The sequence below is a fragment of the Podarcis gaigeae genome, assembly GCF_964106915.1.
Source record: "Podarcis gaigeae genome assembly, chromosome: 16".
In the NCBI taxonomy this organism is placed as follows: domain Eukaryota; kingdom Metazoa; phylum Chordata; class Lepidosauria; order Squamata; family Lacertidae; genus Podarcis; species Podarcis gaigeae.
This window is the reverse complement of record NC_139693.1, coordinates 17,342,953-17,366,089: the sequence shown is the minus strand read 5'-3', so window position 1 is coordinate 17,366,089 and position 23,137 is coordinate 17,342,953. Positions and strand designations below refer to the sequence as shown.

Here is a 23,137-nt window from a genome sequence, read left to right as displayed (position 1 = left end):
AAGATGTTGTTAGACTCCTGGGTGCTGGCATCACAATCTTTCAGAAGTTGTCCCCCAATGCCAAACTCTGACAAGCAAGCCAAGCTTTTCATTAGATGGCAGAAAAACAACTTCACCCTTTAAGTCAAGGATGGGGAATCTCAGACCTTGGAGCCAACTGTGGCACCCACGCCTCTCTGTCTGGCCCTTGGGAGTCTTCCCAGGCTGTGCCCCGTCCCCAGGCCCCCTCCTTAAGAACATAAAGAGAGCCTGGTGGATCAGGCCAGAGGCCAACCAGATGCCTGTGGGAAACTCACAAGCAGAATTTGAGCACAACTGCAACGCTCCCCTCCTGTGGTTTCCAGCAACTGGCACTCAGAAGCATTACTGGCCATTGTAACTAATAGCTGTTGATAGCCTTCTCTGCCATCAATTTGTGCAGCCCTCTTTTAAAACCATCCCAGTTGGTGGCCATCACTGCCTCCTGCTGGAGCAAGCTCCGTAGTTTAACTATGTGCTGCATGAATAATCCTTCTTTGTATCTGTCCTGAACCTTCCAATATTCCGCTTTGTTGGATGTGCAAGAGTTCTAGCGTTATGAGAGAGGGAGATAAACATTTCTGTATACACCTTGGGCAAGAAATGTCTATAAAATTATGCACGTCATGGAGGAGGTGGAGTTTACCTCCCTTTCCCATTTTTCTATCTCCTTGTTACTGCAGACCCAGGGGACTCCGTGGTGACCTTTGACACTCACCCTGAGTGTGTATGTCTGTGTACTTGGTTCCTTCCACCCATTTCAGCCTTGCAATAACCCTGTTGAATAGATTAGGCTGAGAAAGTGTTCCTGGGTCAAAATCGGCTCATGATCTTCAGGGCTGAGCAAGGTTCGAACCCACATCTCTATCTACTAGGCTGGGATTTCTCTCTAGTGCCTCTCCTACTGCTTCTCATCCTGCCTCATCCTCCCTGCTCCTCTCCCTCCTTTCCCAAGTTGAGTCATCTTGAACTTCTCAGGTTTCAGTGCATTAGGAAGAATGGTTTAGTTGCCCTTCTCGGTACTCCTTGGTTTTGGGAGCTAATAAAAACTGCAAACAGCTTTGGGTGCGTGGGCACACCAGGGATTTATGGAGTGGTATTAAGTTATTTTTTCTCCCTCTATAATCCTCTGTATCCCCTAGTTGAGAGCTCCTGGCTTCCACGGCAGGCATGGCACATTGCACCCCTGGGCTGCTGCTGCTGCTGCTTCACAGCTCCACTGCAGGGGTTTGGTTTTTTTTGTCTGGGGTGCAAAGAGTCACAGTGTGGCTGCAAATAGTTTCTTTCTCAGATTGTCCACAACGGTAGTGATGGAATGTGGGAAGGGATGCAGGAGTATTTCCGTTCCTGACTTTTGGCTACTGCTGTGGTGCTAGGAAGACCTTTCCGACAGTAAACACTGTTGCATGGTGGAATGGACTCCCTCAGAAGCCGGTGGGCTCTCCTTCACTGGAAGTTTTTTAAAGAGAAGTTGCATAGCTGTCTGTCAGGGATGCTGGAGCTGTGATTCCTGCATTGCAGAGGGTTGGATTGGATGGCCATTGGGGATCCCTTTCAAATTGACACGGTGTTATGTAATCTCATCTTCTGGGGAGAAATGGGGTGGTTCTTGTTTTCCTGCTATTTGATGATTTGTAAAGGGGGGGGGCTGAAACAGCCTTTGCCAACTTGGTGCCTTTCAGAGGTGTTTTGGACTACAACTCCCATCAGCCATCATCCTGTTCTCACAGTGGCTAGCCTGATGCCTCTGTGTAAGACAGAAGCCCACCAGCACTGTCCCAGCTCGTGCATCCCAGCAAACAGATTTCTGAGGCATCCTGCTGCCGACCCGATATAGCCTTATCCTCCATGTATTTGTGTTACCCCCTGTTTTTGAAGCTATCCAAGTTTATGGCCATCACTGCCTCATGCAGGCGCAAGTCGCACAATTTGTGCTAGATGAAAAAGCCCTTTTTTTTGTCTGTCCTGAAGCTTCCAAAGTTCAGATGGGACTAGTATTACGTCAGAGGCAGGAAAACCTATCTCTCTCTCTGCATACCATGCATAATTTTATACAGTTAAACCATGCATAATTTTATACAGTTTTACACAATATCCTTTTTGATGTGTGGTGACCAGAACTGTGCCTAGGATTCAAAGTGCGTTCACACTATAGAGTTGTGTACCTTGGGTTAAGAACTTCATTCGTTCAGGAGGTCCGTTCTTAACCTGAAACTGTTCCTAACCTGAGGAGCCACTTTAGCTAATGGGGCCTCCCGCTGCTGCTGCGCCGCCGGAGCACGATTTCTGTTCTCATCCTGAAGCAAAGTTCTTAACCTGAGGTACTATTTCTGGGTTAGCAGAGTCTGTAATCTGAAGCGTCTGTAACCCGAGGTACCACTGTAATGGCATTATTATCTTGGCAGTTTTTAATTCTGATCTACTTCCTAATGGTTCCTTCATTCACTGTGTTTATAGGTATTGCACGCTGGGTCGGCATCTTCTTCCAACTAGCTTTCAAACCTGATAGCTTTCAGGCCACCAGCCAGGTGAAAATGCTTGAGGAGGGGCTTGTCCACACTTCCACTTGTCCTGTGTCTCGAAACCGCTGAGCGGTTTTCCACTTGACCCACACTTTCTAGGCATGGGTCTGAGCGGTTTCCCCCTTGCCCTGCTCCTTTCCCAGGGAGAACCAGCTCTTTAGTGCTAAATCGGAACAAACATCAATCCAGAGAAAACCCAAATTGCCATTTGCTCTGATTGAGCACTGAAGAGCAGTTTTCTCCAGAGAGAACCAGTGGAACCAGAGGAAGTGTGGATAAGCCCTCAGTCATGGTTTACTGAACCTTGTCATGGCGCAATGTGTGAATTTTAATGGTTGTTGTTTCATTGTGTTTTTAATCTTTTGTTGGGAGCTGCCCAGAGGGGCTGGGGCAACCCAGTCAGATGGGCAGCATATGTAGTTGTTATCAGGGCAATGAGAGAGGGAGAGAGGGAGCTCATAGCAGAGCAGGGCTTGGAGCCTGGGTCTCCGCAGCCAGAATCCAGTGTATCCCCGAGGCACTTGATGGTGGCAGTAAATAAGAATATTTAAAACTTCCTCAAGCCGTGAACAGCCACACTGCCTGCCTGTTTCATATAATTAACACACACTCTCTCTCTGCTTGAGATTAATCTGAAAAGGTCAGGGACATGTCAGCGCTCACAATAGATGTTCCGATTGGCTGCTTTGATGAGAGGAGCCCATCCTTGAGGGAGGCACCCCAGCGAGCAAATGTGCCCACCCACACTGCAGGACCTGCTCTCTCCCTTTCAGTCTCCTCCATCTAGCTCTGCCGAAGAGCCTTGAACCAAGGGCAGAAGCAAGTGGCAGCGTGATGCGAGAGGGTGTGAGAGAGACTGAAAAGCTTCTGCTACATCACGCCTGTCTTGCTAGCAGTTTGCCTGTGCCTCCTGCTTTTCACAAACAGCTCCTTTTTATAGCTGCACTCTCTTCTCTCAATAGGCGCCAAAAGATCATGGTGCCTGCCAGACACATGATGCTTTTACATGTGGAGGTAGCCAACGTGGTGCCCTGCAGATGCTGATGGCGTTAGAGAACTTGACAAAGTTTGGCTTCTGGAGTAAGGATCGTGACCTTTGCTCTGGTCACCGGTTAAAGTGTGTCTGTAGCAAAGGATGGGGGTTGAAGCTGGCATCTCTTTGCTCCGTGTTCTGTTCTAGCTGCAAGAGCAAAGTTCTGCAAAAAATGTCCTAACATGCATAACCTCGGGCTGCCAGTAAAAGCACAATAACTGCCAGCTAGACAAACAGATTTTAAAAGGGCAAGCCTGTTTTATGAAATCCTTGCAACTTCTGTGATTTTCCATTATAGTTGACAAAGGGACTCACGTTTGTTGTGCGTCAACTTCTGTGTAAATATTTTTCACTTTGTACAATGCTCAGAGCACCTATGACACAGGTGAGTAAGGTGTCTCTGCTCATCTACATATCAGAAAAATAAAGTGATGCCGCTGGTGTACCAGCAATGGCAGGGATATGCCTTGTTTCTCCAAAGCTTGGTTTGTTCCCCCTGTGTTCTCGTCTCATGCCTTTGTAGCTTAGCAAGCAGCTAGCATGGGCTGGCCAAACAAAGCATGGTTAAGGAAGGCTGCTCATATCATCAAGCCATAATTAAAACAAACCAAGGCCTGTAAGCCAATAACGAAACCTTGGCTTCAGATTGTGGCTTCAGATTGCAGCAAGCAAACCCCATATTTAAGCCATTGGGCACAATTTGGAGCATCAGATGAACCATTGCTTTCATATACCACGCTTTAGTGTTATGTCCGTGTCAGGCTATTGAGAGGGATTCTGATCCTGAACAGGGAAGTTCTGCTGTTGCCACTACCCAGCCCTTTTGTGGTAAGGGAAGTGATGGGGGAAATGTATCAGAAATTGTGGAATAATAACTGTTCAGTGTCACATTGTATAACCTCCCTGCAAACAGAATCAGAATGCAAATGTTGTCTGGATTCCTCACTGTGAATGCTCAATAAAGAGGCTGTCTGGGAGCAATCAAAGGCATGCTTGGAGTAATGGCTGGGAATTTGCGTCCCTTCTCGTTTAAGAGCAGCCCTGCTGGGTCAGAGCAATGTGGGTGCATCCAGTCCAGTATCTCATTTTCCACCACAGTGAGCACCCAGAAACCTCCAGGAGACCCAGAAGCAGTATGTAATGAAGACGGCAGCCCATCCCTCTTCTGCTCCCCCATCTGGCACTCAGAACTCGGCTGCCTCACCAAGGCCATGTTTAGTAGCTGCAGCTGAAATGAGAGCTTCCTCAGTGGAGCCCAACAAATCTGTGTCATGAACTCTTAAGGGGAGCTTCATGTGTAATTTTTTTGCTAAAAAAAGGGGGCTCCTGTACCAAATTAGCCATAGGCTGCATTGTGTAAATTAAGCCAATAGAGCCGATTTGCATATGTTTGCTTCTGTTAGTTATGGAGTCCAAATGGCTGTGCTGGCTGCGGCTGATGGGAGTAGCAGTCCACAAATCCGGAGCTCATTAGGTTCGCCAAGGTTGATTTCTTGGATTCTTCAAAGCTGGAGCCTTGCTGGGCCTCATCCTGCTGCGGCTCTGGAGCTGGTATTCCACACACCCTGGGGTGGTGGTGGGGGAGCATCGCACAACAGCATCATTTGTTTCTGTGTGGAATGTGATGTGCAGCCATTATGGCTTCTTAATGGACATTGTTGTCGGGAGGCCAGCAACAATTATCGATCCTCAGTGACTGAGAAGATGCATAATTAAAGCCAGGTTTAATTGGGAAGTCTTTCTGATGTTGCTTGAGGGATGGACTTATAGTTGGATTGAACCCGCAGTGGTCTTACATTACTTGAGTATCTTTGCTGTGCAGAAACCTGATCTTAAGTACACCCTCAGACAAATGGTAAAAACTTCTCTGCCTGGGAACAGACCATCTCAGGAAGCTCTTTCTTCCATACAAACAAGCCCAGCAGCTTGGCTCCACTTCTGGGGCTCAGCTCTAGGCTCCCCACCTACCTCCACTGTCATAAATGTAGGTTATTGAGGCAAGGACTTTTCAGCTGTGATCCCCAATATCCGGAACAACTTCACCTTTACGGCTGCATATATTCTAACAGTCTCTTTCAATCAGAATTGTTGCTGCTTTCTTTCATTGTTCACTGATTTCTGTTTTGGACTGTAAGCTACCTTGAGTGGAACGGTGGGTTACAAATTTTGAAGAGCAGCAGCAGCAACAACAACAACCACAAACCCTGGTTAAGACAGGAGAGTTTGGAGACTTTGTGAGAAAGGTGCACTGTGGATATTTGTGTTCGATTTTTATTTTGTTTAATAGTGAGATTTATTACCTGCCCTTCACCCAGGGGGAGTTACGCAATATAAAAATACAAGTAAACCTACAATGGAATTGAAATTAAACATAAGCACCAGCAAAGCAATATGATACAGCCAAGAGAGCGAATCGATTAAAACCCTCACCTTACCTCACCCTTTCATAAGCCTGAGCAAAAATGTGCATCTTGACCAGCCTAAGAAATTTTTGCAGCATTGGTGCAACCTTGGACGGGAGCACATTCCACAGCTTAGGGCCTCCATGTTGGGTTCCGATCCAGTGCTGGAACCCCCAGGGAAGGCAGCAGAGCTGGTTGCAAGGCTGGCCATTAGAACTTAAGAAGAGCCTGGAGTCAGTCTTTCAGGTATTCGGGGTCTTTAAACACCAACATGAGCACCTTGAATTGGGCCTGGAAACAAACTGGCAACCAGTGCAGCTCTTTTAAAACAAGGATTATATGAGATCTAAACGGAACCCCAGCTAGCAATTTAGCTGTTACATTTTTGATCAGTTGAAGTTTCCAAGTTGTCTTCAAGGGCATGTCTGGACAAAATATAAAGACTTATTGGAAAATAAAACTCCAAGGTGGCTATCACCCCTGGAAGCTAAGGCCCGAAAAAGACCCAGTATGGAGGCCAAATGGCCAAAATATTGGGAAATACTAGAAAAAGATGGAGTCAATTGGAAATTGCAGAGTTTGGAGAAAATGAAAGATAAAGTGCGAGACTGGTTACACTACGCTCAGATTAAAGAAGTCTTTAAAAATGACAAAAAGTTAGGATTCCAGGTGGAGAAATCGAAATTGGAAACTGAACTGTTAGAACCTAAGACTAAGGTACTTTCAAGAATGTATAACTTGCTGTTAAAATGGAATACACAAGATGAAATGGTTAAATCGGCTATGATAAAATGGGCACAGGACATTGGGTATAATATCATGTTTGAGGACTGGGAAAGGTTGTGGACCACTGGGTTGAACTTCACTGCATGTAATGCTTTGAAGGAAAATGTAATGAAAATGACATATAGATGGTACATGACCCCAGTTAAACTTGCCAAAATATACCATTTGTCTGATAACAAATGCTGGAAATGTAAAGGAAATGAAGGAACATTCTTTCACCTCTGGTGGACCTGTCCTAAAGTGAAGGCCTTTTGGGAAATGATATATAATGAGCTGAAAAAGGTATTTAAGTATACCTTCCCTAAGAAACCAGAGGCCTTTCTTCTGGGTATTGTCGGCCAGAGGGTGATAAAGAAGGACAGAACTTTTTTCCTCTATGCAACAACGGCAGCAAGGATACTTATCGCTAAGCATTGGAAAACTCAAGATCTACCCACACTGGAAGAATGGCAGATGCAACTGATAGACTATATGGAATTGGCTGAGATGACCGGCAGAATCCGAGACCTGGGAGAGGAGAGAGTTGAAGAAGACTGGAAGAAATTTAAGATTTATTTACAAAAATACTGTAATTTGGTTGATTGTTAAGAAGGATGCTAGATCATAAATAATTGTGTGCCACTAAATTAGATGGAATTAGGATGATAAATGAGATCAAGGGAAATATAAACTTTTTGGATATTTAATTGAACGGGACACAAGAATGTAAACAAGATGATAAATTGCTGGAAAAAAATTATAATGATGTAAGTGGGAGCGGGAGACGTGAGGGAGTCCAAAGAAGTTATGAAACTATGTTATGATACATGTTATATTGTTTATTATTTTTGCACTTGTATTTAAAAACCTTAATAAATATTATAAAAAAAACAACAAGTTGTCTTCAAGGGCAGCCCCACAAGGAGTGGATTGCAGTAATATTTTTACCAGCTTGGGCTAATTCTTCAACTGCAGCCCTAAGCTAGATCTCACCTCAGGGAAACATGTGTCCGTTAACAGCCATGCTGGACTGCTGTGATGCACTGTATATGGGGCTGCCCTAAAAGGCTGCCCTGAAGCTTCAGCTGCTACAAAGTGGAGCTTCAGGAATTTGCTTAGGAGCTCCTCTGCCCCCCACTGGCTCAGAAAGGTCAACTGCTAGCAATCCCAGCTGTTTGGCCCATTTTCTGGCGATGCAGCCACTGCTTTAATAGCAGCAATGAAATGGCAAGCAGATTTTTATAAAAGATCATCAGATAAATGCTTTGGTGGTGGGTCCGAAGGAGGGAAGGAATTGTGAGCCTGTCCTTAAAATCAGGCCCACAATTCCTTCTCTCCTTCGGTGTGCATATAAAGGTATGCACATAAAATCCCAGAACCCTGTATCCCAACTCCTCTTTGCAAACTCCAGGGCACCATTTGGAGGTTGCCCATGAATGCACACTGGCTGGCTGACCTCCCTCTTGGCTGCCGGCGACAGGCAGTTCCATTTGCCAAAGACAGATTGAGGCCACTTGGTGAGCGGGGGAATGCACTCTTTCAGGACGCAAGGAAGATGGTTACGGGTTCAGAAGAGGGCCCAGGGAGTTGGGACATCTGGATGATATTTCTGGATGCCTGCCCCCTGTCAGGAAAGGAGACTGGGGGTGGGAAAAACACTCGATTTTGCAGTGCACAAAAACTTGAATCTTTCTCTGTCCCTGTATGCCCTTAAGAACATAAGAATATGGCAAGAGTCTGCTGGATCAGGCCAATGGCCCAAGACCTGCGTACAAGAGCCCTCTCCCCTCCTGTTGTTTCCAGCAACTGACATTCAGAAGCATTACTGGCTTGGACCATGGATGGGGAGCATAGCCCTCAGGGCTATTATGTCATGTGACAAAGACACATGAGGGCAGAAGCAGCAAAGCAGGCTGGGAAGTGCTGGGCCTGCACAATCATTTGGGCCTACTAAAGTTATTCAGGCCTAACTGCTAACTGTTGAGTCACTCTGACATGTGACTTAGCAGCCATTTTCTCTGTGTGTTCTCCGTAAGATTTCAGTCAAGTCAGTCTGTCTCAGTTGTGAGCAGAGTCAGTATGTAATCTCAGTCAAACTGTTTGGAACCATGTTTATGAAGAAGTTTATTTTAACTCAGTAAAGCTCTTATTCTTTAAAACTCTGCATTTAAAACTCTGCATTATTACACTGTGCGTCATATTAGTCATCAATAGCCATCTCCTTCACAGAGTATTGGAGGTGGGAGACCCCCAACAAGGGGCCGAACTAACATCCAGTCAGCACAACACATTTGTTTAGGGTGGGCACCAAGGGATTTTTGTTTTGTTTTGTTTTGTTTTGTTTTAAAGGTGAACTCAGTCATAAAGGACTTTTTAAAAAATCCCCAGAAAAGAAACTAAAACTTAACTAAATTTATATATATATTTTATTAAGAACTAAACTTTGAAAATGTAAACTTAAGAAATGAGACACAGAATAGCAAATGTTTGCTCAGGTGATATAACCAGACATATACAAAGCTACAGTCAATTTTCACAATCTTTTATCTTTCAACGGATAATGGGTTAACTCAAATTGACCAAAACAGATTAAGGTTTCTTCATCTTCAAGTGTGCTGAAGAATTAGGCGGCGCTCAGCGGGTGTTATGGACTTAAATTCCTCAATAGCATCATTGTGATTAACCAATGAAGCCAATTCTTGTTCAATGTACAGAATCACAAACGCAGGGGAAAGGGGGAGGGGATGACGAGACAAGCAAATAAGGAAAAGAGGAGAGGTAAAAGAGGCCAAAAGCTAACAAAACAACCACAACGAGACTGATCAAGAAGCCAAAACAGGATATTTTCCCTGCAGAGAAAAGGACTAGTGCCAAGCTGACCAGAGACAGGGCAGATCTGCAGGGTCGAGGGCGGAATGGCTCCTCCTTCCTCCTTGATTGTGCACCACAAAAACAGCCTCTCAGCCCCACAGATATCTCTTCACAAAAGGTGATGAAAGGAGCTCTGGCAAAGGCAGAGCCATGAGACAGGCAGATGCAAAAAGGACTGTCCTGAAAGAGAGTGTGGTGTAGTGGTTAGACCTGGGAGACCAGGATTCTAGTCTCACTTGGCCATGGGGCTCGCTGAGGGACCTCTGACCAGTCACTTCCTCTCAGCCTAGCCGACTTCACAGGGGTTGCTGCAAGGATAAAATGGAGGGTACAAGTGACATACATGTGGAGGGAAATTTAAACACGTTACAGAGTTCCCAAAAATAGACCAGAGGCAATCGTACTTCATCCAGCAGAGCTTTTATTTGTGCTGAAGGCAAATGAGCATAATGGTCACCAAATCCATTGCAATCAGAATTGGCACAGTCCATAAGAAATCCAGTTGCAGCAGACTTATTTGCCTTCAGCACAAGTAAAAGCTCTGCTGGATGAAATATTGCCTCTGGAACTCTGCTGAACTCTGCAACGTGTTTAAGTTTTTCCTCCACACGTATGACAATAAGGTGGGGTATAAATGCAATAAGTAAATAAATATCTGCACAAGACACAAAATGCCTAAGGAATTACGCCAAGCTTCACACACATTCTCTGTCTCTCTCTCCTTCCCTTCCTTTTCAGTGTGGACCTCGTCCATGCCCAGATCCACATCTCTGAGGGGAAGAGCCTTCCTGACCTGGGCCTCAAACAGGACAATGTGCGGATCAATGGATGCGCCATCCAGTGCCGAGTGACGACCGAGGACCCTTCCCGTGGGTTCCAGCCTGACACTGGTCGAATTGAGGTAGGATGAGCTCCTGCTGCTGGCTTCCATACCCCCCCCCCAAAAAATCCTTCTGCTTCCAATATTTTTGGCCCCTGGCCCAACCATTTCCTATGATCTATGGGATGGTTCTCTCCTACCACCCACTGGGTTGTACCTGGGTGGGTTCCTGGTTTGTGTAGGCTTGTATGCTGTCTGGGGAAGCTGGGATATCAGTAAGTCTGTTTGAAGAAGTAGCTCTGTGACGTCCTGTTTACGCTGGAAATCTTAAATGGAAATGCAAGCAGGAATCTGCTTGAGTGTAAATCATCAAAACAAGGAGGGTTAGAAAATCAAGACAAACATCCCTAAAGATCCACATTGACAGCAAAGAAGAAACAGAACAGAACTGTGTTCTGTTGAGATGGCAATCTCCACCTCAGTAAGCATGGACGGAAGACGAATTACTTGGTCTACGAGAGGCTGCATGGTCTATTCCAAATCAGTAGGAATCTACGTGAAATGTCTTGCCTGCTACCAGCTTCAGTCTGGTGGACACATTTTTCCATGGTCATTGTCAGCACTGATCTGTAGCTGCAGAACAGTCTTCACCAATCTTTGCCGTAGCCATGCTTGTTGGGCTGATGGCAGTTTTAGTCTGAAACACCTGCAGGGTGCGAGGTCCGTGAATCCTGGTCTAGATATTATATGTTCATATTGTGTGTATGTGTGTTATACCTAACAAAGAGACGCGGGTGATCTAAACCACTGATCTAAACCACTCTTGGGCTTGCTGATCAGAAGGTCGGCGGTTTGAATTCGCGTGATGGGGTGAGCTCCTGTTGCTCTTTCCCAGCTTCTACCAACCTTGCAGTTTGAAAGCATACCAGCACAAGTAGATAAATAGGTACTTCTGCGACAGGAAGGTAAACAGCATTTTCTGTGGGCTATGGTTTCCATCACGATGTTCCATTGTGCCCGAAGCAGTTTAGTCATGCTGGCCACATGACCCGGAAAGCTGACTGTGGACAAACTCCAGCTCCCCGGAGACTTCTCCCAGATCAGCAGGCTGTTCTGCCATTTTCCTTTCCACTTTCTTGCTTTCACTTGTTTGCCTGCCATTGAAATGCATCATTCCACGATTGCTGTGTATCTGTGTGCGTCATGAACAGCAGTATTGGAGGGAAATAACATTCAGTACCTCAATAGATTATAGCATTCAAGCTCCTCTCTTTCCTGCATATGTGGAGTTGGACTGAAACAGGATTTTCCAGAGACTGAATGTGGGCATCCCACTTTTTCTCTTATGGTCTCCCTGTAAGACCAAGTAAATGATGATGTCAAAACATTGCAGATTTCCCCACCTCCCACTACATTTCATTGGCTACCATTTGTATGTGTGCGTTGAACTCGTGACACAATGAATCACTGGCTCCATCTGTTTTTGTTTGTTTGTTTTGTTTTGTTTTGTGTTTGTCTACTTGACCATAGTGGGACACGGGTGGCGCTGTGGTCTAAACCACAGAGCCTAGGGCTTGCCGATCAGAAGGTCGGCGGTTCGAATCCCCGCGACGGGGTGAGCTCCCGTTGCTCGGTCCCTACATCTGCCAACCTAGGAGTTCGAAAGCACGTCAAAGTGCAAGTAGATAAATAGGTACCGCTCCGGCGGGAAGGTAAACGGCGTTTCCGTGCGTTGCTCTGGTTGGCCAGAAGCGGCTTAGTCATGCTGGCCACATGACCCGGAAGCTGTACGCCGGCTCCCTCGGCCAGTAAAGTGAGATGAGCACCGCTACCCCAGAGTTGGCCACGACTGGATCTAATGGTCAGGGGTCCCTTTACCTTTTACTTGACCATAAGTGGGTAAAGAGATAAACTGGTATCTATTGATAGATCTCCAGGTGATTTGCAGAAGGGTTTTTGTTTTCCTGCTTCCTGGTTATTTAAAAATGTGACACCAAAATGACTTTTCATCCAACCTAAACTTGATAGCTAATCCAGAGTGGATGTTTGTGTGAGAGGATGGTGAACTCATTTTCAGTTTTACTGCTGAAGAACAATTTCCCAGTCTCGGAATGGGCTCTTCTTTAATTCTATCCGCACTTTTTTCACTCCTGGCTCTGGTTGGTATATATTGGGGTTCCAGTTAAAAGCAAAGTATATCTGATAAGCCTGCCCAGCCCTGCACTAGATGCTATCATGTGGGGGGAAAATCCAGAGAAGTAGCCATTTTAGTTTGTTGGTGGTAAAAACAACAAAGAGCCTACAGCACCTTAAAGACTAACAGACGTTATACTGTATTAAAGATTATGCCATTATACAATCAACTCAGGATTGCACTTCATGCATCTGATGAAGCGGATTCAATCATTGGAGAAGGGGTGAAGTGTTGTGAGATTGGAGACTGGCAAATGTCCCAGTGGGTAACGAGAATCAGATGCACATATGAGAGACTCCTGGCTTAACAGCTGGTACATATGAAATAACTATAGTGGTTTTAATAGACCACTGTCTAAGCCGGAGTCAGCAGTGTCATGCAGAAAGGCTAGTTTTATTCTAGGGTTGCGTCAACACAAATTTAGTGTCCAGATTGCAGGAAGTAATAGTATCACCCTATTCCACCTCACCTGGAACACTGTGTCCACTTAATAAAGCATATTGGCAAACCAAGGAAAATGGTTTTTGGTAGCTGTGAAAAAGGCAAATTCCATGCTAGGGATCCCCTCTTCCTCTACCTTTAAGGTGTGGATGATAGTAGCTGCTAGTTATGATGGCTTTATTGGCATTCAAGGCCTGGGTAAATCTCATTGGCTGCTGTGAGAAGCAGGATGCTGGACTAAACTTTATTCTGATCCAGCTGAGCTATTCATACGTTCCCTCTAGCCACACCCATTTCCAGTTTCCACACCTGGAAATAGTCTTGTGAGCAAAACTACTTGTCATTTCTCGTTGTAACAAGGGAAGTTGTCTGGAAGCATTCTAAGAAAGTGGAAGCACATATTTGCATTAATGGGCTTTGATATACCTCTCCCTGGGAACATTGCAAAAAGCTATTACAGAAATGAGAACCGAATGTCCAAATTTAGCAGTCAAAACCCCAAGGCCTTGGGGATGCCAAATGACAGAAATTGTCCCAGCTGTTCTTTCTGCTGAAATCTTGCCCAACTTATTAGCAAAGGCAGCCTCAGAAGAGTGAAATTAGATCCAAACTTCATTAAATTCATTGCTTACCAAAAAGAAAAAGAAAAAAGATCCCAGACTGTACCAAGGTGTTTTGTTTTGCTTTCAGAATTAATATCCTGTGTCCTTGATATTGGAAATAAATGACACCCCCTCCAGAACTTTCCAGAATTGGCTGAGAGCACTTTTAATATATCATAAATGCACTTTATACAACACTCGCATGACACTTCAGATGCACAGAGTGAAGCCATTCAAACATTTTAAAATGGAGACATGGTAGAGAAAGAAGGCAAGGCACCTTGGAATGAAGCAGCGATTCTGAGAAAGCTGCCTATGGAGCAAAATCATAATGATTTGGTCTTTAAAGGGTGGAGGGGAAGGAGCAGAGCATGGGTTCCGGAGGCTGCCGTATATAGAACAGGCTTCACCAATGTGGTGGCCCCCAGATGTTTTGTACTACAATAAAAACTATTGAAAGGTTAAAAATAGGCGTCAGTTAACCATTGCGGAAGGATGTATTCTTAATTGCCTACATAGGCCTGGTGGAATGGAAGAGTTTTCAGCAGACGTTTAAAAGTTGAAACTGAACGCACCTGCTGAATCTCTATTGGCGGAGAGTTCCACAGGACCAGACAAATGATAATGAAGGCTCTTGTTTCTTGTTACTGTCCAATGAGCCTCATCAACTCGAGGAATGACTCACTATGAAGAAAGGTAACAGCCTTTGGGACTTTTTAGTTCAGAGAAAAGACAAGTAAGATGTGACATGATAAAAGTTCACAAAATTATGCCTGGCATGGACAGAGAAAAGTTTTTCCTGCCTCTTTTATCATAATGCTAGAACTTGTGGACATGTTGTGGGACAGATAAAAGAAAGGACTTGTTCACGCAGAGCATAGCCAAACTATAGAACCCCCACAAGAGGCAGAGATGGCCACCAATTTGGATGGCTTTAAAAGAGGATTGGACAAAATTCTGGAGAAGAGGGCTCTCGATGGCTACCATCCATGATGGTTCTGTTCTACCTCCACAGCTTGAAACTGCACGCTCGAATTCTGCTTGTGAGTTTCCTACTGAGACATCTGGGTGGCCACTTTAAGAGCAGGATTGTGGCGTAAATGGGCCATTGGCCTGATCCAGCAGCCTCTTCTTGCATTCCTATGTAAAGTAGCTCTACCCCTGACCTATGGCATCTCTCAACATAGTTCTCTATGTGCAGGGATATTTTTTTCTTTTTTACAGATTTCCTTTTTCCCTTTTTCATGATTTCTCCTTTCCCAGCCCCCACAAACACTCAGACTTTCCTTGCTGTTTGGAGGAATGCAGCCCAGACACCGTGCATAACAGTGAATATAATTTATTTATTATCTCATCTGCTGTCTGCAGGATGTCAGCCTTATTTGCGGTGGTTTGAGGAGTTAATTGATCCTCAGTGGGATGTTCTAATGTGAAGCTGCATGTGTGTGTGTGCACATTTGCAGATCATCTGCCTCCATTTCCATCCCAACTGTTTAACTTTCTTGGTTTCAAAGCCTCGGGGACTCCTGCGGTTCATAGGAGAAGGTTTCCCCCCCAATCCCTGTTCTACTTGGCTGTCAGTCTTTTAATTTCAATTGCCTGACATGGCTGCTGGTCCTCAGAATTTCATGTCTCCTTTCCTTAATGGTGCGAACTGTTCTTGCCAATCAAATTTAACTAGCAAAGCTCCATGGCAAGGGTGTTACCCAGGCGACCACTCTCAGGGCATCCCCCTTAACTCCTCGGCTCCGTTGGCAGAGCACAGGCTCATGCAGCAGGCAGACGAAGCAAACTTTGGCATGCACTAGCTGTCCTCATTAATAGGAAACAAAGTGGCCCTCATTGTCTGGAAGGAGCAAGAGCTCTCGATGTTTTCTGATGCCTTATTTTGCACCTAATCGATTTGCCAATTGCCAGCACAGGTATCCTCCATTTAGCTAGCAATTAGCCCCGGCAAGAAAAGCACTTTCCCCTCTGAGCTGTGACCGCATTTGGAATAGTGTATACAGTTCTGGTGGCCTCACCTCAAGAAGGATGTTGTAGAGTTGGAAGAGATTCAGGAAAAGAGGCAGCCAAAACGACCAAGGGGATGAAGCGAATCCCCCAGGAGGAATGGTTGCAGCACTGGCGACTTTTTAGTTTAGAGAGAAGGCGAGTGTTCATGTGACAGGAATTCTGCATGGCGTGGAGAAAATTGACAGAGAAAAGTTTGTCTCCCTCTCTTGTAACTCTGGGACTAACATCTTATGGAGCTGCATGTTGGAAGATCCAGGACAGATAAAAGAAAGTCATCTTTCATGCAGTGCATCGTTAAACTATGAAACTCCCTCCCACCAACTTGGATAGCTTTGAAAGAGGATTAGATAAATTCACCGAGAATACGACGATCAATGGCAACTAGCCAAAATGACTCTGCTCTGCCTCCACAGTCAGAGGCAGAAATTCTTTGGAATATCAGTTACTGGAAGCTGCAGGAGGGGAGGTTGGGTCCTGCTTGTGAGTTTCCCACAATGAGCAACTGGTTGGCCACTGTGGGAACAGGATGCCAGTTTGGATGGGCCGTTGGCCTGATCCAGCACACTTTTCTTAAGTTCTTATGCTCTTAGTGAGCACCATCTGTACCTAAACTAGTCAATATTTGCTTTGCACTAGGCACCCAAGAGCTGGACATAGGAATAAAGAAAGCTGCCTTATACCGAGTCAGACCGCCAGTCTATTTAGCTCAGTGACTAGCCACAGCTCATGAGCAACATGGCAACTCATCCACATTGGACCAAATTGGGGAAAGAACTAAAGTTTAGCGTTCTTCAAGATGCATGGAAATGGGCCTGACATAAGATACCCTTGGAATCCATAGGCATGCCAAATGAAGGAAAAATGTACCAAGTTACATTTCGCTAATATTTAACACAATATAAATTAGTGGGGAACCTATAAATCAGCTGATGCAAAATGTTGGGGATGTGATAGAGCCCCGGCAGATTGTAAACACAGCTCCTGCACAATAAGAAGATTCAGAGTTATGGGTGGCGGGGAGTCAAAGAATGAATGACAGAGTTGGCAAGGTGGGATTTGCCAAGAGAACCAGTTAGTTCGACTTCTGAATGACCTGAAGGGTAGAAGAGAAAACAGTAGTGTGGAATGTGAGACAGATTGGTGATCTGTTGCTAAAACTTGCAACAAGTGGATGAAGAGGGAAGCATGGCTGTGTGCCACAGAATGCAGGGATGGCCTATCTTGTGATAGAGCCTCGTTCTTAATGAGATGGCAGGTTCGTATCTCTGCACCACTTCAGAGTGGAGGTGGAGGCTGATGGGACTCTTCTGTGCAAACACACACAAAAGTCCCTGCTCTGTCCTCAAATCCTGCTTGCTGGTTTCCCAAAGGCATCTGGTCAGTCACTGTGAGAATAGGATGCTGGACTAGATGAGCCATGGGCCTGATCCTGCAGGGCTCTTCTTAGATTCTTATGTCCATCTAGCTCAGTATTGTCAACACTGACTGCCAGAGGCTCTCCAGGCTTCAGACAGAGGTTGTCTCCAAGCCCTTCATGGAAATGCCACCAGGGATTGAACCGGAAACCTTCTGCCCACTTAGCAGATGCTCTGGCCACTGGGCTCTGCCCCTGACACCATCATCATATATCTTTAGGTGCCTTGTAAAATCCTTCCTCTATAAACCAGGCCTTTAACTATCTGTGGCCTTCTAGAAATGGGTGGGATGTTTTAAATATATCCTGCCTCCCACTTGGTTTTAATATATCTATGTGGGGTTTTTGTTTGTTTATTTTGCCTTTAATTTGCCTTGGGCAAGATAAAGTGACTAACAAATTTAATTAATAATAATAATGTCTCCCAGACATTGCAACTACACCAGATTTTCAGCTACTATCATGACCTCCTTGCCTGCTGTTCATTATGATCTCTCCAGCATTTGATTTCTAAGTGTCTCCGTAACTTGGCTTCCAAACAGTGGCTCCCAGCGCCGCTGGCTTCCTTCTCCGAGGCTCGGCAGCCACTGAGCGTATGTCTCGCCATGTGCCTGGTGCCGCTGTGAGGAGCTTTCCAGACAAAAGGCAGGCGTTTTTCAATTACCTCTCTCTGCTTGGGAAGGCGCTGGAGCAGCAGCCCTGATTATTCCCTCCCTGATCTGTTTCCGACGCTCAAAATGCAAAGAGGGCAAAGGAAGCCGTCCCCGACTTGGCATCTGTTTGGAGAAAAGCTTTCCGCTTTGCAGAAAAGGGTCGGTTGGGTGGTTATTAGAAAGCCAAAAATATGCCATCTGCATGGGCTCACTGGTCCTGGTGGGGCTGTGCTGGACCAGACGAAAACCCACCCAGTCCTCCTGGGCTTTTTGCACAAATGAGATAAGGCTCTGTCCTCCCTGCCAAGCCCTGTGGCTTTTAAAGAAGCCAAGAGGGAGCAGGCCAGATTGGGAGGTGAGGGGACAGTTGGTGGGTTGCACAGGAACGTAAGAACTGCCGGCGCCAGGTATAGAGGGTGCTAGGGGCTCAATATTCTGAATTGGGGACCCGGCCCCCCCAACATTGAGGGGGCTGACATACCCTGTCACCATCAAGTGCCTTCTGGACACCCCAGCCCCCACCTGATGAGCGAGGGCGAATATTGCCCTCCGCATATCCTGCCTCCCCCCCCCCCCCCCGGCGCATGCTGTGAGGAGAACGAAGCCTCCTGGGCTTCCCACTGGGGCAGATGAATCACGTGACGTGTCACGTGATGGCCCTGCCCTCCAGTGTGGGAGGCAAGTTGGCACCTTTGGCCTTGTTCTAAGTTAGGTTCATCTAGCTCTGTACTTGCACCAGGGGTGAGGGCTGCATGCCTTTGTGGGCAACCTTCCAGAGGCCACATGCCACTGGTGGGCAGAGGCAGAGGAAAATGTGGACAGAGAGCTGTAGTTTGTTACAGGTGCTGAGAGTTGTTTCTTCGCCTTCCCCTCATGGAGCTACAATTCCCGGAGCGGTTTAACAAGCCCTCTTCACGGGGGACTCTGGGAATTGCAGCCCTGTGAGGGGAATAGCGAGTTTCCTAACAACTCTCAGCACCTCTAACAACCTACAGCTCCCAGAATCCCTCGGGGGAAGCTGTTTAAAGTGGTATTACAGGCTTTAAACGTATGGTCTGAATGTAGCCCACCCAAAGGACGGGCGATCCCATGGGCTCTGGGTGGGCGGCAACTCCTCTGAAAGCTGGTGCCACCCTGGTCTCTCTTTAGATAGAAATCTAGTAACAAAATATTAGGTAAATAAATAAATACTTTTGAAAAAGAGGCAATAAATGTAAGGTGATTGGCTTTGGACTGCTGTTTGTTTATTTGTTAGTTATTTTGCATGATGAGGTGCTGCAGTTGCCTCTCCCGCCGGTCTCAGGCTGTGGCGCCTGCGCATCCTGAAACGGCAACACTTGACCAAATTATGTAAAGAAAGGTTCCCCCTTTGCCTCTTCCATGTTCTCCTCAGACAAGCTGAGGAAAGGCAGCCATTGACAGGTCTGTCAACAGCGACAAAAATGGTTCTGAAGAGTTCCCCTTTCCCTTTGAATGGGGGCGATAAGGGACGAATTTCACAATGTGTCAAAGATGGAAGGGTCAGAGAGGCATGTTGGAAGAGAGAAGGAGAAAAGCTGAATCCTTAAACCTTGTGTAAAGTATTCAAACTGTTCTCAAGTTCATTTAATTTTCATAGTCCAGAGCCAGTGTGGTGTAGTGTTTTAAGAGTGTCGGACCAGGACCTGGGAGAGACCAGGGTTCAAATCCCCACTTGGGCCATGGTGCTCACTGGGCCAGTCACTGCCTCTCAGCCTAACCTACCTCACAGGGTTGTTGTGGGGTTAATTAAGGATGGGGAGAACCATTTACAGTACATCCCTTTGAGCTCCTTGGGGAGAAAGGTGGGATAGCTTGTGCACTTGTTAGGGATATATTGGACATCTCGTCTAGGATTAGAGTAAAAGGTGTGTTAGAAAGCTTCCAGTATTCATAATGTGCTTTTTATTTTCTTCCAGGTCACTAACAAAAGCTGTTGTACTTCCTCACACAGAGCATAGTTAGACTAGGGGACTCACTTCCAGAGGAAGCAGTGATGGCTGCTAACCTGGATGACTTTAAAAGAGAGTTAGATGAATTCATGGATTAGAGAGCTGTTGATGGCTACTAGCCACGATGGCTCTGCTCTGCAGGCAGGACTGCTTTTGAATACCAGTTGCTGGAAATCACAGGAGAGAGAGAGAGAGAGCTCTTGTGCTCAGACATTATGGTTGGCCACTGTGAGAACAGGATGCTGGACTGATCCAACCAGGCTTTTCTTATCGGAAACCAGGAGTGGGTTTTTGTGTGACAAAACTTCAAGCTCAGTTCTAGTCTTGAAAACAAACCCCTTTGCTAAGCCTACATTCAGAGGCTTCCTTAATTCAACGAGGATCCTCACTTTCCCTTCACCAAACCATGTGGCTCCAGGTGGTGAATCTTGGGGTTCCAGTAAAAAATAAAAACGTTTCAAATTGGATCCCACAAGCCTGCGGTCTGCCCACACCAGACACCCTGTTGTGGACCACCACTTTCAACAGTCCCACTCAACATGTGACACTGGGGCTGATGGGAGATGTAGTCCCAAAGATTTGGCAGGTAGCAGGCTGGTGATGGCCGAGCTAGAAGGGTGCTTGAAAATGTTCCAATTGAATTTCCATTTGCACACCATGTAAACATTCCACAGACAGCTCTGTGCAAGTCACCTTGGAAAGGACAGGAGGTGAGTTTGATTCACAAAATATGCTGGATGATAACTCTTTCCTGAAGCTCATTCATTAGTGGCTGATTAGGAATTTGAAGAGTGTATGTTTTGTGTCTCTCTGTTTCTAGGCCTTGTGCTTACACTGGTCTGAAACAACCTTTATTGTCCTCAAAAGTGGTGGCAGAACATTTTTAAAATGAGCTGTTGGTGGGGGGATGGCTTCATCTTAGCTCACTGTGCCTTAGATCAGCCACTGAACTGTTCACCCTAGGCCTTGCCTTAATTAATATGAACATTCACAGTTCTCCCTTCCTTCCTCTTCTCTCTCTCTCTCTCTCTCTCTCTCTCTCTCTCTCTCTCTCTCTTTTAAAAAACTTTTCTCCTCCCTGTCAATTTCTTTGCTCAGCTAAGCATAAATCTCCCCCTCTGATCTCTCCTTCTAATTGATAGCAGTTTTGCAATTAAGGATGGGAATTTAAGGCTGTTTCTCTGCTCTTGTCTTTTTGAAATCCAATTGTCTTGAGGGGGCCTGTAGTCAATTCCATTTTGTTCTAGTCGATTTCACTTCTCATCTTTCAAGCCCCCAAGAACTATGGGAGGATCAAGGGTCCGAGAAAGGAACCGTGGGGGAAGATACTTGCCGACTTTACTGTTGTTGTTTTGTTGTTGTTTACTTTCTTTAGAAAAGCACATATTTGTCTGCAGGAAATATGCGTGTGTACTCATTTTAAGTCGTCTTTATAGCTGATGGCCTACGATAATAGAATTGTAGAATTCAAAGGTACCCTGAGTCCAACCTAGTCCAACTTCCTGCAATGCAGGAATCACAGCAAAAGAATCTTGGAACAGTTGGCCATCCAACCTCTATGTGAAAACCTCCAAGGAAGCCGAGCCCACCACCTTCCAAGGGAGTTTGTTCCACTTTAGAACAGCTATTAACATCAGGAACTTCTTCCTAATGTTTTGCCAGAATCTCCTTTCTTGTCATTTGAATCTGTGGCCAACCAGACACCCCTGAGAAAACAGGAAAGCAATGGCCCTCACTCATTGTCTGGATTTGCTACCACAAGGTGTAGTGATGGACACTAACTTGGGTGGCTTTAAAAGAGGGTCAGACAAAATCAACAAAGGAGCTTAAGGGTCTTAATGGATACTGACTGTGAGGTTCTGCTCTGTCTCCACGTAATGTTTCTGAATGCTGGTTGCTGGACGCAGGAGGGGAAAGTGCTTTTTTGCTCAGATCCTGCTTGCAGGTTTCCCATTGAGGCATCTGGTTGGCCACCTTGAGAGCAGGATGATGGGCTGCGTGGGCCATAAGCCTGAGCCACCAAGCTCTTCTTATGTTCTTGACATCCGTCTCCTTCCACCAACTCTCCCCATTTCCTTGCTGCGTTTTTCTCCAGTTTGAACCGCTAGCCAGTGTGCTGTGCATTTGGCACCTTTGGGTGGTGAGAATAAATGAGTCTGAAATGTTACCCACCTCCCTTTGCCTCTGGCTGTGTGACTTCACCCTTCCTAGCTACATAAAAGGTCATGTTTTGCTGAGGAGGGGGCTTTGCAGCTCAGGGGTTTCTAGAGAGAGGGGAGGGAGTGGGCAAAGAGGCTGATCTGTCCTTCGAAGTCAGCTGCTGGGATCCTAATACCAGGGACCTGAGCTTGCCTGTGGGCAGACAGATAGCAGCTCATAAGTTAGCAGTGGCTTTGTTCGGCGAGAGCAGCCACTGACGATGTTTGACAAGAAAGCAAGTGTGCTGTGTCTACAGCAATGAATAATCGCCATCCTCTGTTAATTTTTCAGACTGGGGGTGCATATTCATGATGGCTTAATGCAGGTTAGTTCCTCGTTAACATTTTTTTAGCCACCTGCATGGCACAGCAAGTTCACTCTTCCTGACTGTGCTAAGTGCATGGATTTTTCACCCGCACCTCTTTCATAGAATTGGAAGGGACCCTGAGGGTCATCTAGTCCAACCCACTGCACGGCAGAAATCACAGCTTTCCAGTTGATGAAATGAGCATGCTAACCTGTATTCACGGCCACGACTGTGCAACTGGGCAATAGGGTGGGTGTTTCCTGGTTATGTATAAAAGGGAATCCTTGTTGGTGTTTATTACATTTATATCCCACCTTTTCTCTCCAAGGAGCTCAAGGTGGCATGCATGGTTCTCCCCTACCTCGCTTAATCCCCACAGCAACCCTGTGAGGTGGGTTAGGCTGAGAGGCAGTGACTGGCCTCCAAGGCCACCCGAGTGAGGATCAGAATCCTGGTCTCCCTGGTCCTAATCTACACCACTACACCACCACTAGCTGTGAGTTGTGGGAACCAAAGACTGGTGGTGCTCATCTGTTCACCTGTCAGGCTCTTGAGCGGGGGTGGGGAGGCAGGTAGGGTGGGACTCTCCAGTCAGAGGGCCAGTCGTGGCTGGCAAGGCAATTTCACCCCAGAACAAACCCGCCAGCCCATCAGCCAAGTTAACTGCACACCCTGTTCCCAGCAGCAAGCTGGATCAATGCAGCCATGACAACAGGATTTAATACTTGCTCATCAACTGACGCTCGGGGATTAAACCCCTTAGCAAATGAGCTGTTCGAAGCAGCATGCTTTGAAATCCCAACAATGGGACTTCAAAGCACCAAATCCCCTGATGTCATTTGTGATGTCAGCTGATTGACAAATTTGGTCTTCTAGGAGGCCCATGGAGCCAAAAAGTTTCCCCACCCCT

General features: G+C 46.1%; 1 protein-coding gene across 13 annotated transcripts in view; it reads left to right on the top strand.

Moving 5' to 3' along the window:
* PC (pyruvate carboxylase) overlaps nucleotides 1-23,137 on the top strand; it is a 260,561-nt gene that overhangs the window by 121,122 nt on the left and 116,302 nt on the right. For all 13 annotated transcript variants that reach the window (XM_083716620.1, XM_083716617.1, XM_083716613.1 and 10 more), the window contains one exon: nucleotides 10,350-10,512. In XM_083716620.1, the coding sequence (XP_083572746.1) occupies nucleotides 10,350-10,512 (163 nt within the window). The remainder of the gene's footprint in view (nucleotides 1-10,349; nucleotides 10,513-23,137) is intronic.